General features: G+C 36.4%; 1 protein-coding gene across 1 annotated transcript in view; it reads left to right on the forward strand.

The window, feature by feature from the left end:
* Herc3 (HECT and RLD domain containing E3 ubiquitin protein ligase 3) overlaps positions 1-18,494 on the forward strand; it is a 135,713-nt gene that overhangs the window by 77,835 nt on the left and 39,384 nt on the right. Inside the window, exons 17-23 of the mRNA XM_048813856.1 lie at positions 4,856-4,879; positions 4,972-5,061; positions 7,029-7,199; positions 9,005-9,148; positions 10,118-10,284; positions 14,350-14,416; positions 15,275-15,357. Of these exons, the coding sequence (XP_048669813.1) occupies positions 4,856-4,879; positions 4,972-5,061; positions 7,029-7,199; positions 9,005-9,148; positions 10,118-10,284; positions 14,350-14,416; positions 15,275-15,357 (746 nt within the window). The remainder of the gene's footprint in view (positions 1-4,855; positions 4,880-4,971; positions 5,062-7,028; positions 7,200-9,004; positions 9,149-10,117; positions 10,285-14,349; positions 14,417-15,274; positions 15,358-18,494) is intronic.

Genomic DNA, 18,494 nt, shown 5'->3' on the forward strand with positions numbered 1-18,494 from the left:
TAAAAAAAAAAAAAAAAAAAAGAGTTACTCTTAGTTTGTCAGTTCTATACCATTTACTTGCTCACTTGCTTCTATTTCATACACTTCAAAAGTGAATTTAGGTCACAGTGCAACCCCATTTTGGGTCAGAACCCTTGAAATATGGTCCACTAACTTTGCTTTAGAATTATTTTGGGGCAGTGAATGAGAAACAGCCTTGTATGAGGTGATCACATATCCGATCAGCCTGTGTATGTTTGTTTCTAGGTTAAAAACAGCAGTAGTGACACAAACATCATTCAGACTCATTTCACATAATAGAGAAATGCCAGTATTAATACAATTTCTTAAAGTCAACCTTTATAAAAGAAAATCAGTAAAATTATTTTTCAAATATAAAAATTCATAGACTTATAAAAAATTATAGAGTATAGAGCGACCTTCATCTAGATCTGCAACTTCTTTTGATTGAGTACTCTTCCTTCCTTTGCCTTCCTTAGAGTTGGCACCTTGACTCTCTGCCTGCCTTGGTAGATCCCCTGCAGACATCTCTAGATCACCAACTCTGGGTAGCTTCTCTCTGGCCTTGGCACTAGCTCCTATCTGAGGAAATTGGAATTTCATTCCAGCCAACCCACCTCACTGAGAGAATGGTGACCCTGTCTCAATTTAACTCCTCTCCTTTTCTAGTAGAGAGATTAACCTTCCAACTGGGTTCTTTGACATTGGGGAATAGGGAAGAATCAGTGAGGGGTGATGAGAGGGACTAAAAGTGCCAAAGGTGGGTATTAAAGGTGGGCAGGGAGGCTTGCGGTGGGCTTGCACAGGGAGAGGATGGTAAAGAATCAGAACAGGAATGGGACTGGAGAGAGCCAAGAGATAGATATAACTCCTGCTGATGGCTGAAGTAATATATTACACCAATAAAAATACCAGTACTTACAAATGTGAGGTATATTAGGACCCTGTAATGCCACAGGTATTTTTGTAGTCAATGTTAGTGATATCCAAGCACAGGCTCAGTGCCTGATGAACATAGAAGCCAATATCATGGCACCAGTTTTTGTACACACACACACACACACACACACACACACACACGCACATACACATGCACACGCACACACAAAGAGCTTTTTCGTACAGATAACTAGGAAGGAGGTTAGGAGGTGTAAGCTCAGATATTCTGCCCTGATAAGTTGGTATGTGGAGTTTATAGGGAGTGAGAGAGGAGAAGCTGGCTAGAAGGGGAAGTTTTAGGGTTCTTTTGTGCAGGTGCATACAGTCCTCATTCCTCTTCACAGGTCAAGAGGACCTGTTTTGGGAGGAATTATGTTTGGCATAGGGGATTTTGAGCATGTGATGTCAAATGTCATTGACTAGTGAGCTGGTAGCTTTTGTGCATGTCCATTCTTGAAAAGATGGCTTTGCACTATCCTTGAGTGGATTCTGGAAAAACAACTTGAGCACTTTGTTATTTAAGGAAATTATTTATAGTTATGTCCTTACCTTAGCCAATTTCATTATTACTTCTCCTATACATCACTTTTTACGTTCAAATTGTTCAAATATTTACCTTGTCTTATATACCAACATACATTCAAGAACGTCTCCCTTGAGAATAAACAAACAATGCTTATAGTAAACTGATTTTTCTTGAGAAGAATTAGAAAATCCTAAATATTGGTATCAGTTTTAATTGAATTTCCCAGGATCTTTTGTAAGTACCTAAACTTGAAGAATTTTATTTTCCATGGTAGTATGTTATAGCATAGTTGTTGTTTTTAAGTATGTCCAGTTCTTAAATTCAAAGTAATTGGATATGTAGGGTATGAGAGTCAGTCTGATTGACCTGGATTATATAGGCAAGAGTCCATACCTGGTCTCACTGGACTGGAAGTGTCTGTGATGATTGTTTTTTAGTCTAAAGAAATGTTCCATGATCCCTAGAGGCATCTAGTTCTAAAGGATTAACTGGGTAGATTTTAATTAAAATTGCCTTTAAATGATCTTATTTAAATATGCATAAATCTTATCAGAGAGTCCTTGGGCAAAAGCCCCACCTCTGGTAGTCTCAACAGACTAAGCTTGACCACCCATCTCAATGTGCCAATCAAAGTGCAAGAAAGGAGCTTTAATCAGTGTGGTCTTTCTGGGAAGAACAGAGAAAGGGGTACAGTGACCAAAGATCTGTCATCAAGGAGTTGACAAACTTTTTGAGGTTTTATAGAAAAGGGAAACAAAGCAGGGTTGTAGGCTTGTGTGGCTGAGTGGTTTGCCTAGCTGGTAGCACGTAAGTGATACAGGTCAGGCCATGGCCTGGTTGATCATACATGACCAGGCAGGCCATGGAATGGTTTTGTGAGGTGGCTGGTTCCCTCGAGTAGGCAATCAGGTTTCTATGGGGGTGACTACTTCTCTTTAGAGGGGCAGCCTCTTCCTGTCATGGGGTAAATGCTCCCATTTAGGGGGGTGATCTCAATATGGAGCAGTCTGGCTCCAGGGTTTTTCTGTTCCTGGAATTCAGTGTGATTGCAGGTTTAGGGCAATGACTAGAGACTTCTAGGTGCCACTGCAAAGGTTGGGCAGTGAAACATCCGTGCAAATCTTGAAAATATCTTACTCTTATCTTGGTGTCCTCGGTCTAGAAAGGAGAATAAGATAAGTTAGGTAAATTTCAGCTTCATGACCTTGTATAATACTCCATAAGTCATTAACATGCCCACATGCAGAGCTGATCAGGGACCTGACCCAACATTCAAATAATCAAGGAGACAGATACAAAATGAAGGTAGAAATGTCAGGTTTATCTTGCTTTTAGTTTCCCACTGGCCTGCAGGCCAGTGTCATTGCTTTTGGCAAAAGCAACCTAAGTTCCTTTGATATAAACACAAAAGGAAGTTTACATTTCTTATTCATGTGGTATTTAAACAATTATTAAAATGAATAAAATGCACATTAACCTCACTGACTTCATGTGGAGGGTAAAACCTAACCACTCTTGCATTGTGGATGGGGAGCACCTACACTCTCAGGTGTAGCTCCTAAATTTCACTGCCTGTCGGCCTGGAATGACTCAGCTCCTTTCTCCTCTCATCTGCTGTTAAACCTCATTCATGCAGCAAGCCTGGCCTTTTCTTTGAAAGTGAAGCATTTTCCTGGCAAGACTGCTTTTCTCATTACCCTTGAACAATTAAGTATTTATGTGGCACTGTCGGTAGACACTAAAATAAATGTAAATTGTGTGGTAACATAATTATGAGGAAGTCATTCAGAATGTGTTTGTATTATGTTTAGGAAATCATTTTTAAAAAAACCACTCTTAGGCTGGGTGCTGTATCACACACCTGTAATCCTAGTGGCTCCGAAAGCTGAGGCAGGAGAATTGCAAATTCAAAGCCAGCCTCAGCGACTCAGTGTGAGACCCTGTCTGTAAATAAAATACAAAATAGGGCTGGGGATGTGGCTCAGTGGTTGAGTGCCTCTGAGTTCAATCCCTGGTACCAAAAAAAAAAAAAAAAAAAAAACTTTCAGATTTCAGAACAAACCCATGGTTATGTTTGTTGGAGAAATATTGGTACAGATCAATATATGGTCTATGTTGTCAATATTTTTGTTGTTGTTTCTGTTAGATTATGTAACAAATGTTACTAACTTGACAAATTTTCACAATAGATTTCTCTTTTATCTGACATATGAAACTAAAACATAACCTGTTAGATATACTTTATTGTGGTCGTATTTGTTAAGTTCTTTACCCACAAAAATCCATTCACATGTTCATGGAGTATCTTCCACAGGCAAAGTACTGGTCTAAGTGCTGAACCAGGATATCTTTTCTTTCTACAAACGTGGTTTCTCCTATGTGAGTGCGATGGAACATGGAATACGCTAAAAGTAAAATGTAATTTTTATCACAGGTTCAGCATCCCAAATCTGAATAAATAGTTGCTCAAAACTATGAAACTTTTTTAATGCCAACATGATGTCACAATTGAAATTTTTGCACTGTGAAACTTGTACACAATTACCTCAGGCTAGGCCTATAAGATGTATCTGAAACAAATGAATTTCATGTTTAAACTTGGGTACCATCCCTGAGATTTCTCATTTATATATGTCTAAATATTCCAAAACCTAAAAAAATTCAAAACATTTTTTTGAAATGTTTTTCAAATAAGAGATAACTCAATTTACCCAGCAAAATTAACCTGTGAAATCAAGGTTGTGAATCACCTGTTTTAGAATTAGGTTTCATTATTAATGCTGTGAATTATAAACAGTTAGTGAAATGGCCTTTAAAGATCCTTTAAAACTTTAAAAAAATTTTTTATCTCTTTTTCTGTGTCCATCAAAGCATCTATTCTTTTCTATTGAAATGTAGCCAGCTGTTGAAGTAGTGTTAGTTCGATGGCTGAATGGTCAGATAGGTTATGTTTTATTTATTTATTTATTTTGGGTACTGGGGATTGAACTCAGGGGCACTTGACCATTGAGCCACAACCCCAGTCCTATTTTGTATTTTAGAAACAGGGTCTCATTCAGTTGCCTAGTGTATCGCTGTTGCTGAATTTGAACTTGAGATCCTCCTGCCTCAGACTCTTGAGCTGCTGGGATTACAGGGGTGTGCCACTGAGCCTGGCTATATATTTTATTTTTTTAGTTTACATTTGGGGGGTTAATAATTGAGGTTTTAGGGGCTGGAGTTGTAGCTCAGTAGTATAGCACTTGCCTGGCATGTGTGTTCTATCCTTAGACACAATACCTTTGTTTTATTTTTATGTGTGCTATATACAACTAAAATAATAATAATATGTTGCTTAAAAGAAACAGGTTTTATAATCCAAGTAAGAGACTTTTTTTTTTCTTTACACAGAAGGCTAGATCATCTATAATACAGGTAAATGATTCTTTTAAAATTTACTTATATATTTTTCTAATAGTATTCTCTGTACAATACTGTAATACTGCCAATACTATGTCTTATTTTAGGATGCTGTAACACTTTGTTCATATCCTTTCATTTTTGATGCCCAAGCTAAGACCAAAATGTTGCAGACTGATGCTGAACTACAGATGCAGGTATCATGTTTAAAAAAGTTATTTCCTCTTTTTACTATGTGTGTGTGTTTTGTTTAAGTTCTAGACATCGTTGTAATTTTCCTAAAAGGAATATCTGGGTGGGATTCCATTATAACTGTTAAAAAAGTTCTACTTTTTCTTTCAGTAATTTTATATTTAGGCCCCAAAGCTTAAATATTTTATTTAAGATTTAAAAAATAATAAATAGTGAGAATGTGGCAAGACAACAGACCTTGGGTTAAGGAAAGTAAATTGAGGGATAGTGACTAGGAATTACATGGCAGAAACTAATAGCCATAAGAGTTATTAAGTAGATCCATTTCAGCATCAACTCCCAATCTTCAGTGATGAGGATGTTCCTCTCCTCCTTTCTCATGAGAAAAATATGACTCGCTTCTAGGTAGAAAGAGAAAAATCAGAGAGCTTTTCCTATATCTTCTCTTTCTTTTGTACCTTCAGATCAAAACTGTCAACAGACCAAAATGGTACACCTTGGGGTGGCATATTCTAAACCCCTTCAATGTTATCAATCCCATAGCTCCTCAATTTGTTTTTTTTTAAACATCAGAAATTCATTAGTTGCTCAAAACATTACATTGATCTTGACATAACATATATCATACATTTGTTTCAAATAGGGTATGAATTCTTATTATTCCCCCCGTGTACAGATTGCAGGATCGTGTTGATTATACAGCTACGTTTATACATACTGCCAAACAAGTGTCTGTTGTATGCTGCTGCCCTTCCTATCCCCTTCCTATTCCCTCTCCGCCCCCCCTCTACCCCATCTACCATAACTCATTTATCTCACTCTCTCTTATTTTTTTTCCTCCCCTTCGCCTCACATCCTCTTATATGTATTTTTAATACACATATATGAATGCACATTTATATAGATCAGGGGTGGCAGATATTTTCTGTAAAAGCCACATAGTTTATATTTTAGACTTTGAAAGCTGTATGGTCTCTGTTACACAATTCATCTCTGTTATTACACAAAAGCAGTGATAAACAATAATAAATGAATAAATATGAGTAAGTGGCAGTATTTGAACAAAACTTTATCTACACTGAAATTTGAATTGTATATATGTTTATATGAGAAAATGTTATCCTTCCTTTGATTTTCTTTTTTCTTCTGATCACTTATAAGTTTAAAAACCATTTTTAGTGGGAGAGATATGCAAAAAACAAGCAGCAAGCTTCATTTGATCCGTGGGATCATAGCTTATTGACTCCTGACAGAGAAAGAAATAATTAAGTGGAGTTTGGTGATCTTTATTAAATAGAAACCTAAGTTATAGGGATTTATTTAATTTATTTTAATACTTTTTTTGGTAAAACATAATTGATTTTGTAAGTCTACAAACATGTTTGTGAAGTTGCAATCAAAATCTTCCAGTTCCTACTATTGATGGATATGTACCTTCATTTATTTTTCTGTCTCTCCACCTTTGCCTTTCTGTCTATTCATGTGTGTCTGTTTTTGTAGTGATATATCCGTGACATTGACAATTTAAAGCCTTCCCAGAAAAATGGATGCCTTTGTCAAAATGAAAACTTTTTAACCTTTTAGTGATTATTAGGTTTCTTTCCTGCCATTTTTAAAAGTCATGGCTTTACCTGTTCTGCCATGTTTCTTTAAGCACATTGGTATTTTAGTCTTAATCAGTTAATCTAAATCACTCCTCTGGACCTGGTTATAGATCATAGGATTCATAGACTGTTTCAGTTAATCTGAGCCAGGTAAGAAAGACTTGTATGCTGTGTGAACATAAGTAACTTGAAAATGTGTAAGTGAAGGAGTGGGTGGGAGACAAAAGAATGCAGTCAGCCTTCTCTGGTTCCAAGGCACAGCTTGCTCTATGGCTGTACCTCTCTGAGCATATGCCAAGGCATAGCAGGTTGTTCTTCCCACCCACAGGGGTACTCTGAGTAATTGTGTTTTGGGCATGCTGTTCCAGGTGGCAGTCAATGGAGCCAATCTGCAGAACGTCTTCATGCTTCTCACTCTGGAGCCTCTGCTGGCCAGAAGCCCCTTCCTGGTCCTTCACGTTCGCAGGAATAACCTCGTTGGTGATGCCCTAAGAGAGTTGAGCATTCATTCTGATATTGATTTGAAAAAGCCTCTCAAAGTGAGCTGCTTTAGTGTATTTCTCTAAATACCTTCATAAGTTTTCTTTAAGCAGTGAAAACAGCAAAGATCTTATTAAAATTGTGAAGTGAAATCATTACTTTCTTTCATTTTACAAGAATTTTATCACTTCCTCCTGTCAAATCACCAAACATCTCAATGTAACATCAGATTAAAAATACTAGTGGATTATTCAAAGAATGAAAGGACTTTGTTTCTGCTGTCTTTCTTATACTCTCTTTAGACTAAAGATAAGCAAACAACAACAACAAAAATAGAGCTTCAACTGGGTACCTAGGAAGATTTGATTGTTAGAGATTTAAGAGAAGATAAAATAGGAAAATGTAAAGGTGTGAAATTGTGTACAGGACTTATGAAGATAGGTAAATTTAGCAATCTAAACTTATTAAATGAAGAAATTATCTTTTCCCTTAGATCATACATGTTTGTATTACTCCTTATTGTATTACTAGGGCTTTGCATGATGCTTGGTGTACAGTAGATGTTCTAGTTATTTCAAGTTGTTTAAAAGTATCTCCATATCTTTATTTCCACTCCTGTTGTAAACACTGGTTTTAGAAACATAATAAGCAAGAAATGAAACTGATTATTTCCATAATATTGTTATGCTTTTCAAAATGTCTAATAAGTCCCATCAATTTGCCTAGTTGTTCTTCCTACAACTTCTGGTTTATATTTAGATGCTCCTTTTCTTCTTATTGCTGTTTTCAATCACTAACCCAGATGGGGCCGTTCTTGCTTTGTAGTGTGTTTGAGTTGTCTCCTGCTGGCATCTGTGCAATCAGAGTCCTAGTATTTGTCCCCACCGTTATTCTTGTCCTGCTTTAGACAGAGTTGAATACATCCACAGTATAAGCTATTTCAAATATTGTTGTTAGCTCTGAACCTGAGCTGTTATCTGTAAAATGGGGATGATGATAATTTTTATACATAAGGTTGTTTTGAAGTTTAGGTTAATAGCTTTTTAAGTCCTGGCATGTGGTAAACTCAGTGTCATTTGTTGGTTTGCTGTAGTTGTTACTCTTAATGACCATTATGGGTCCAACATGCCTATTTATAGCCATTCATGGAGCCCCTCTTTCTTTCTGCTTAGTATGCCTTCCTCCTTTCCACATGCTTCAAGAATCCTGTTGAGAGTATTTCTTTCAGAAAGTATTCTTTTACTCAAGTTTACCATTGTTTTTCTCTGTGTTCCAGAACATTTACTTCTTATTATATATTTTACTCTTTGAAAATAAAATGGCCTTTTTTTTTTTTTTTTGAGGTGGGGAGATACCAGAGATTGAACCCAGGGGTGCTATATCACTGAGTCACATCCCCAGTCCTTTTTATTTTTTATTTTGAGATAGGGTCTGGCTAAGTTGCTTAAGGTCTTGCTAGTTGCTGAGGCTGGCCTTGAACTTGCAATCCTCCTGCCTCGGCCTCCTCTGTCACTGAGATTACATGTGTGCACTACTGTGCCCAACTTAGTGCTTCTTTTATGTTTATCTTACTCACCTTATGGTAGACTTTCTGTGAACATGTGCTAAACTTCTGAGTTTCTTTGTATCTTAAAGAGCACCTAGTAAAAATTGTGTGCATCTATAAGTGCCTTGTTAAACATTTATGCCAGCAGCCGTCACCAGCGGATATACCTTGGAGTTTTCCTTGCATTGGTTATAGCCCATTATGTCTTCCTTCTTTGTCCTGACCTTAGAAGAGAATCTTCCTGAAAAGAGGGAAAAAAAAAGATGAAACTTGTCATAGATTTACCTGAAATATTAACTCTATTTTCATGATTTTAAGGTAATCTTTGATGGGGAAGAAGCAGTTGATGCTGGTGGTGTTACAAAGGAGTTCTTTCTTTTGTTGTTAAAAGAACTTTTGAATCCCATCTATGGAATGTTTACCTACTATCAGGATTCACATCTCTTGTGGTTTTCAGATACAGTAAGTTCATAATGTCGCAAATGGATTGCGTTAAACTTTCTTTGTTTATCATTTGTTTGCTTTTTGAAGTGCCTCCTGCATGCTAGGCAAGTGCTCTACCACTGAGCCACATTCCCAGCCCTGGTTTCTAACTTGGAAAGGGAAGCATAGTAAAGAAATAATAATTTAAAAGAAATAAATTTTCAAGAAAAGAACTTAAAATATCTAATGTATCCAATCTTTATTTTTTGCCTGTTGTCTGGACCTCATATTGCATTTTGTCAGCCATGAACCCCATTGCCATTCCCAGTAAGTAAGATTCAGGTCTTACTACCCATGAAGGGAAAAAGGAATATGGTGTGACAAAGAAGTTGGTTTTGTGATGTGTGAAAAGTCAGTACTCAAATGTTGTATTTTAATAACAATGTGTATTGATTAACATGCACACATAGACATATTTTATTTTTAAAAATTTAGTAGGAAAGCAAAATTTTAAAAGCCATTTTCATTCAGTCTATAATTTATTTATTTATTTTTCCGGAGTTTTATCCCCAGATCTTCACTGTCCCAAAAGGTAGTCACCTGCCATATGTGGCTATTTAAATTTAAATTTAAATTAAACTTAAATAATAATAATTCATTTGCTTTTGCACCAGCTGCATTTCAAGTGTTTAGTAGCAAGTGGCTACCATAACAGGCAGCATAAAATAGAGTATTTCCATCATTGCTGAGAGTTCTGTGGATAACTGTGCTCTAGATAACTGTAAGCTGTTCTCTTTATCACTAGAAGATCCATAAATGCTTGACTTTGTCTGCCTTGCATCTTTTGGGGATAGTAGATGTCAGGGGTGTTTCTTTGCCTTGAAAGTAACTAAATATGAATGTGATCTTTATTACTTTATGCTGAAACTTTTCAGGTAAATAGTAGAGTGTTTTAAGGGCTGCAAATGCTGCATTTATTTTTTAACACATTTATGTACATTCTAAAAGTGTTTTGTAGAGCACAACTGGTTTCACTTGATTGGCATAACCTGTGGACTAGCTATCTACAACTCCACCGTGGTTGATCTCCATTTCCCGTTGGCTCTTTACAAAAAATTACTGAACGTAAAACCTGGCTTGGAAGATTTAAAGGAACTGTCACCCACTGAAGGAAGGTACAAAGCTAAAAGATATGCAGATGGGTGTGAGGAACTGATTTAATTGCCTTTGGCTCAGGGAGTAAAGGCTGAAAGTACCATATGCATAAGTTTGAGTTTATGGAACCCTCATAGTCCATTGTATGTGCTTTGCTTAAGCTGTAGCCGCACAGCTAGTTTCTAGAAGCACTATCTTTATCACTTTTAAGGACAGAGGAAAAAAATAAAAGAGGTTATAGCTGCCCAGAAAGACAACATCTCTGCTTTCTTATCCTAAAACAAATATTTGAACCTTTTGAAACTTGTCATAGTACAGAGAAAACAGAGGGAATATTTGAAAAAGGAGACTTTAAAACAAAAGTTTATTGGCATGTAATTCACTTACTATACAGTATCCATTTAAAGAATACAGTTCAGTGACTTTATTATATCCAGAGTTTATGACCATTCCATAGTCACTTTTAGAATATTTTCATCACCCTACAAAAAAACAACAAAACCTGGCACTCCTTTGTCATCATCTATGAGCATCTTCATACTCCAGCTCTAGGCAACCACTTATCTACTTCCTGCCTTGTCAGCTTGCTTGTTCTGGCTATTTTACATAAATGGAATCATACAGTATGTGGTTCTGCATATATGCATACACACAGCATAATTTCAAGGTTTATCTATGTTGTAGCATGAATTTTTATTTCATTTTTAATTTCCAAATAAATCAGTTGATGGACATTTAGGTTGTTTCTATTTGGGGGCTATTATAAATAATACTGCTGTGAACTTTTGTGTATAAGCTTTTGTGTAGACATAAGTTTTAATTACTATTGGTATATACTAGGAATGGAATTTTTGGTTCATAGTTCTATATTTAGCCTTTTGAGAAATTATCAGACTATTTTACAAAGTAGTGAGGCCATGCTCTTATGTCATTTTCTTTCTGAATCTTAAAGCCCCCTGTATTCTTGAGTTTCTCTACATTGATTCTTTTGGTACCAAGTTTTGAACCTAGGGGTGCTTAATCACCGAGCAACATCCCCAGCCCTTTTAATATTTTATTTAGGGACAGAGTCTTGCTGAATTGCTTAGGGCCTCGCTAAATTGCTGAGGCTAGCTTTGAACTCAGATCCTCCTGTCTCAGTCTCTCAAACTGCAGGGATTACAGGTGTGTGCCGCCATGCCCAGCTCTATATTGATTTTTAGTCAACATAAGATCAAGTACATAAAAAGACAGCTTTAGCAGGGAGAGAACATCATCTTTTATGGCAAAAGGAAGGTGGTCTTTAAGGTAAAAATGAGACTGTTAACATCTCTGGTACAAACACCAGAACTGAGAAATCATCAAGGGTAGGAGGGGTTGGAACACTTAGAAAGAGAAAATTTAGAAGGAATTAAAAAAAAAAAAAAAAGGCAGAGAAGAACCAGGCAGTGTTAATTTTTTGATTACTAAAAGAGAAGGCTGGAGAATGACAGAAGTGTGTGCTATTTGCTTTGCCAGATTGGCTGAGAATTATATATTTTAAGTAATGATTTTGGCTGGTTAACCTGGTAACAGATTAAATTCCACATTAGGAATTTTCATTCTGGGCAACTCTTGATCGAATTGCAAGAGAGAAGCTCACTAAAGAAGAAAGTGTGAATGAGGTTTTAAGAATGTATTTCCTTGGGAGTTGGGATATGATTACTATTGATATAAACACATTCTTCTTTTAAGAGTACATTTTTTTTTCTTGCCAGAGATGGTGGCGCACTTCTGTAATCCCAGAAATTCAGGAGGCTAAGGCAGGAGGGTGGCAAGTTTGAGGCCAGCCTGGGCAACTTAATGAAACCTTGTCTCAAAATAAAAATTAAAAGTGGGTTAGGGTTGTGGCTCAATGGTAGAGTGCTTGTCTGTGTTTGATCCTCAGCACCACATAAATAAATCAAATAAAGGTATTGTACACATCATTTACAACCAAAATTTTAAAAAATATATTAAAAGGGCTGGGGATGTAGCTTAGTTCTAAAATGCCTCTGGGTTCAATCCCCAGTACTACGAAAAAAAAAAAAAAAGGTACGTTTCTTCAGTGTTCATTAGTTCATTTATTAGATAATAAAGTATCTTTATGATATAGTGCCTATTGCATTAATAAGCCATTAAGTGGTGCCAACCATAATGCCAAAAACTATAAACCTGAATGGTAAAGTCCCCAAAGTCCAAAATTTTGAAAATTTCAGTCCTCGAAGATTGAAATCCTGAAAACCACAATTCCTGTTGAGGCCAAAAAAAAAAAAAAGAGAAAGAAAGCAATATAACAGGGATGGGTAGAAATCTAGATTCTGGAATATAATTAATGCATTTACTTTCTCTCTCCTACTGGAGATTGAATCCGGTGCCTTGTGCATGTTAGGCAAGCATTCTACCATTGAGCTACATTCCCGGGCTTTAGTCCATTTTCAGTCATCAGCAGGATACTTGCATTGTATTAGGCATAATGAATGCCTAGGAACCTGGTAAAGATGTGTCTGTGAAGGTGTTTCCAGAGATTAATGTGTGTCTGAGTGGATGAGGTGGAAAAGATATGCCCTCAGTGTGGGTGGGCATTGGCCAAGCCAGCCACTGGTAGGGATGGGCCCTGGAGAGAACAGGTACTGAGAGCCAGCTGTTCTGAGATGGGACAGTAGAACTGTAGGCTCACTGGCCTCAGGACTCTAGGACCTATACCTGCAGCCTTCAGGCTTTTTTACTTTTTTTTCGCCCCCCTCCACTATTTTAAGTTGTCAGCATGATTTTCTTTACAATTCTCTATGCTTATGTATATTTCATCATTGCATAATTTCCAATACTGTATGTATAAATCATGCAGAGACTTCGAGAGTTTATTCATTTTATGCAATTTTTTGTAAATTGGACTCCATGAAAGTATATTATCACAACATTGACATTGTGTTAGCATTCTGCATGTACATAAAAAATCTTGAAATTTCCTCAGTAAATGAAGAGATCTCCTTTTTGCTCACCTGCATTTGTAAATTTCTCAAAGTCTTAGTTCTTTGGGTTGCTGTAAATGTAGTGATGACCCATTGCAGTTTTTGATCCATCTCCTCAAAAGACTTAGGTTTTCTGTTACCATAGTTTAAATGGCTGCAGCTATAAAGCTGGATGCTCATAATTACCAATCATCATAATCTGTTTATATACGTCATTTTTTATCTATATCTTTATAAATGTTTTGTTTTCTTGTAACTATAATACTTGTACAAATTTTTTTTTATTTATTTGAGTATGTGTGCTTGCAAAAATATGAGCATTATTGCCAATTTGTTTTTTTTGTGTGTAAAGTGTGCTGTTTTTGTTTCTCAAACAAAGAAGTACAAATAAATATCTTAGATTTTGGGGTTTGTAGCTCAGTAGTAGAACACTTGCCTAGCATCCATGAGGCCCTGGTTTCTATCCCCAGCACCACAATCAATCAAATTGGCTTTTTAAAAATGTGTGTATAAATACTTTCATTAATTTTTTTTTCCCTGCAGTGCTGAGGATCAAACCCAGGGCTTGTGCATATACTAGGCAAACATGTTTACTAATGAGCTATACCCCAGCCCTAAAATTTTTAAAATTATTTTTTTCAGAATTATATTTTTTGGAATTTTAGACATTAGAGATTTTGATCTTTCAGGATTTCAGCATTAGAGATTACAGTGTTTGGGATTGTGTCTTTTGAGATTATAGCTCATAGCCACTATTAATATTCCAAAATTGATGAGGTAAATTTCTGGCTTTTTTTTTTTAAATGAAGGTTGGATTATTTTACTAATGCAAATGGGCAGAAGGCAGTCTTTAGGACCATTTAGTACCACATCTTCATGTATATACTTCCAAGCAATACCAGGGTTAAGAGAACACAAGTATGTCATATAAAAATCCATCTGAATAATTGTCTTCAATTCATAGGTACATAGTTTTCTGTTAGTCTAAACTCGATGTTCTGTCTAGAATGTTCTTGCTTAGTTTTTCCTCGCAAACATTCTGGACATATAAGTGAGTTTAAAAACTCTATTACAATGCCTGATATGCCTCTTTTCCTTTTGTTATTCTATGATTAGGAGTCTTCAAGAGCTTTTGGATTACCCTGGTGAAGACGTTGAGGAAACTTTCTGCCTCAATTTCACAGTAAGAATTCCTATACTTAGGTTGGGGCTATAACTCAGTGGCAGAGCACTTGCCTAGCACATGTGAGGCACTGGGTTCAATCTTCAACACTACCTAAAAACAAATAAAATAAAGGTATACTTTCCATCTATAACTACAAAAAAAATTTAAAAAGAATTCCTGTACTTAGCAAATGTGGCTTGATGACGTGGTACATGCCTGCAATACCAGTGACTCAGGAGGCTGAGGCAGGAGGATCACAAGTTCAAAGCCAGCCTCAACAACTTCGCAGGACCCTAGGCAATTTAGCAAGATTCTGTCTCAAGATAAAAATGTTTTTAAAAGGACTGGGGATGTGGTTCAGTGGTTAAGTGCCCCTGGGTTCAACCACCCAGTACAAACAAAAAACAACAACAACAAAAATTATGTCTCTCTTTCATCATGCTTAAAAGTCATAGTTAACATTAGTTCCTCTCCAAATTAAACAACAAAGTTAGATTTCCCTGAATCAAATTATTTTACTCATAGTATCTTGTGTTATAGGAGTTCAGTAAGTATGTTGGATAAAGGGTTAATCTGTGCACTTAGGAAAATTATAAAAGCATTAATTCTCTTTACTTCAGACACAGCCAGTGTTTTTCTTTTCTAGAGTTCATGCCATTTTCTTATAGATTACATTTATTGTCAACTCTGTAACTTAAAATTTGTTTTTAAAGGTGCTGACACTTTCTGACTCGTATTCTTAATCCTCTCCCATGAATTTTCTGAGATAATAGCCACTAAGTTAAAGTTGTTCTGAAGGCGTGTCTCAGTAATTTGGGTTCTAGAAAGGTAAGAGGTAAACAGAATTGAAGCATGTCTTTTCTGCCTTAAATGTAGATCTGCCGAGAAAGCTATGGAGTAATTGAACAGAAGAAGCTGATACCTGGGGGAGACAAAGTGACTGTGTGCAAGGATAACAGGTTAGTCCTGACCTCAGATCAAAAACATGGCTGTTTTATTTTTCTGCAGTTTGACTTTTAGTTAAAAATTATGTTTTAATCCCTTTGCAGAAGAGATAAGGGTGATAGAACAAGAGTTTGCAGATTATGGTGAATTTTTAATAGCAAAACAGACACCAGACCTGGATTTAGGGAATGACTGTTTAGTTCTAGATCTAAACCTTATTAACTTTGACCCTGAGCAAGTCATGTGAACTGTTTTCTCTTTCATCTATAAAATGGGAATTATAATATTTGTCCTGTCTACCTCATAGGAAAGTAAATGTCATAAAAATTTGGGGATATAGAGGAAAAATCAACTCAAACTGTTTTATCCCATTATATTTTCACAACAAGTTACTTTTGTGATCCTAAAAAGTATGAGAGTTTTTCCCCTTACCGGTTAGCAAGCAGCTAATTCTGCATCAGATACCAGCTGTGTGTCCTGTATTTCAATTGAATTCTGACACTCTCTACCTAGAGATATTGTTAGATCCCATAGGTTAAGGGCTCATTCCCCAAGGCAGCCCTCTGTTCCCCACTTGAGATGGCAATCACAAGCCCCCTGTAGTTTTATCTGTGCTTCTGACTCACTGCTTTGATGAATTTGTTTAAGCAGCTCATAGAGCTCAGAGAAATAGTTATGTCTACTGGTTTATTATAAAGAATATTACAAAGGATGGTGATGCATAGTGTGAGTTATGGGAAAAATGAGCTTCCATGCCCTCTCTGTTACCTTCCAGTAAGCGCCACATTTTTAGCTATCTGGAGGCTCTCTGAACCTTGTCCTTTTAGATTTTTTGGAGACTCCTTCACATATATAATTCTGATAGACTGGGTAGGAAACTGAGCAAGGCCTGTCTGTTCAGATTTTTCTTGGCCTGTCTGTACAGCATTCCATCTTCCCAGTTAGGAACAGAACCCCTTATACATAGGGATATTAACATGTACTATCAAACAAGGTAGGTCAGAGAAAAGCAGCAAAAATTCGAGTTTTTATGATCTGCCTTAGGGAACCAGAATTTGTAAACAAAACCATAGTGTGTATTTATCATATCACAAAGTGCTTACTTATTACTGTTATCCTACTAATGGAGAATGTATAATATAGGTTTTAAATTTAGTTATTTTTTGCCTCATGAAAATTCAGGATTGATATTTTCAGGATGATTCACAGTCTGAGTTATCCCTTTAGAGGGATAACTTAGAGGGATAAGTTACTCAATTTTTTTTACTTTTGTATTAAACCAGTTATCTGCATACACATTAATTAATTCACTTTATAAATACTTGAGAGCCTATTGTGTGCCTGGTATGTTGCTGAATATTGGAGATGAGTAACTTCTGTCCTTAACTTCTCTGTCCTTGAGAATCTCAAGATGAGATGGAAAGGGTGGATGTACATGAATGATTATGATGGATTATGATATGTGTGACAGGATTTATAGGTCAAGTGCCATGGAACTAAGGTGAGAGGCTATAATGCTTTTACTCGATGTCGAAGGATTCAAGTGTGAGGAATAATTTTAGGCACAGGGAATAACATGAGTCAGGACTCTCAAGGTCAACACATGATAAAGATTGTTCAGTCCTTGTGGTGTGTGGGATAAGACTTGGATGGATGATGGTTGTGATAGTGTCAGAGTGAAGGTTATCAAGAGGTTGGATGGGACTGGATTGGGTTTATGTAAGTTTTAGAAAGATAACTTTAGTGGCCATATGGACATAGAAAAATAACTTTAGCTATATGGAGATAGACCATGTGCATGGAAGCCCATAGGAGGCTGTTAAGGTAATTGAGGTAAAGAATGGACATAGTAGGAATATTAAGTTGGATATATAATCAACAGGCAAGTGTCTGATTATACATTGATTGTACAAATGAGGCGTGTTTTGATAACAATTACGAGGCTTCTAATTTGGACAACTTACTAATAGGGAACAGACTGTAAAGCAGGTTTGAGGCAGGGGAAGTTCCATTTAGAATATGTTGCTTTTGATATATTGGCTTGATACCAAGGTGATTATACTTAAAACTGAAAGCATATATGTATTTTAAGAAAGAAGTCTTACACGATTATTTTGTTTAGTTACTTACGCCATTCCCAATCACCAGTGAATTTGAGGTCATTTACAATGAGAACCACAAAGAAAGAGGCCATGAAGGGCTGGGGTTGTGGCTCAGCGGTAGAGTGCTTGCCTGGTGCAGGCAAGGCTCTGGATTCGATCCTCAGCACCACATAATAAATAAAGAAAGAAAGAAAGATCAAGGTATTAAAAAAAATTAAAAAAAGAAGCCGTAAAGCAAAATAAATAAAAAACAAGGACAAAGAAAATGTGCATTCTCAAATGAGCTGTACAATTAGAATAAAATGCAGACCCTTTAGTTGAGAATTTGAGCATCATAGGCATACAGGGCTGAGGTAATACTTCCTGGCTTAGAAAAAAAGCATGTGGGGGAGGATTGGGTATATGAAAGAATGGCAGTCTCCAACAGGAAGGGCTATGAGTGAGGAAGCCTTTACAGGGGAAAGCAAAAGATCATTTAAATTGTGACGCAAGTACAGAAACTGGGTTCTATTTGTAAGCATGTTAGGGAATTATTTTTTTAATTTCTAACACTGATCTTTAGTTGGCATCTTACTCTAAATAATTGCAAGATATAATTAGAAATCCTATAATATTCGCTGTATCCATATTTACTCTTGAGTTTTGGTTTCCTTCCATAACTCTTTCCTTTTGAAAATAGAAATGATAGAAGAATGGGTAGACTTCTTTCATCCTTTGACAGTTTTAAAAATAACTAGAAGCTAGTGCAGATTCACTATCCTATACCTGAAATGCTTCAGATCAGAAGTTTCAGATTTCTAAGTTTTCAGATTTTAGACTATTTGCAGGCATTTTACCAGCAGAGCTACCTAATCCACAAATCTAAAATCTGAAACTTTTTGAACATCATGTTATACTCAAGGTTCCAGATTTTGGAGTATTTGGGTTTCAGGTTTCCAGGTTAGGGGTGCTCAGCTTGTATGACCTAATGTAACTTTAGTAACCATTTTTGTCCTGTAAACCTTCTAGACTATCCAGGAAGCCTTGGCTTTGTGGCGGGGGTGGGGGGT

The sequence above is a fragment of the Marmota marmota genome, unplaced genomic scaffold (genome assembly GCF_001458135.2).
Source record: "Marmota marmota marmota unplaced genomic scaffold, marMar, whole genome shotgun sequence".
Classification (NCBI taxonomy): domain Eukaryota; kingdom Metazoa; phylum Chordata; class Mammalia; order Rodentia; family Sciuridae; genus Marmota; species Marmota marmota.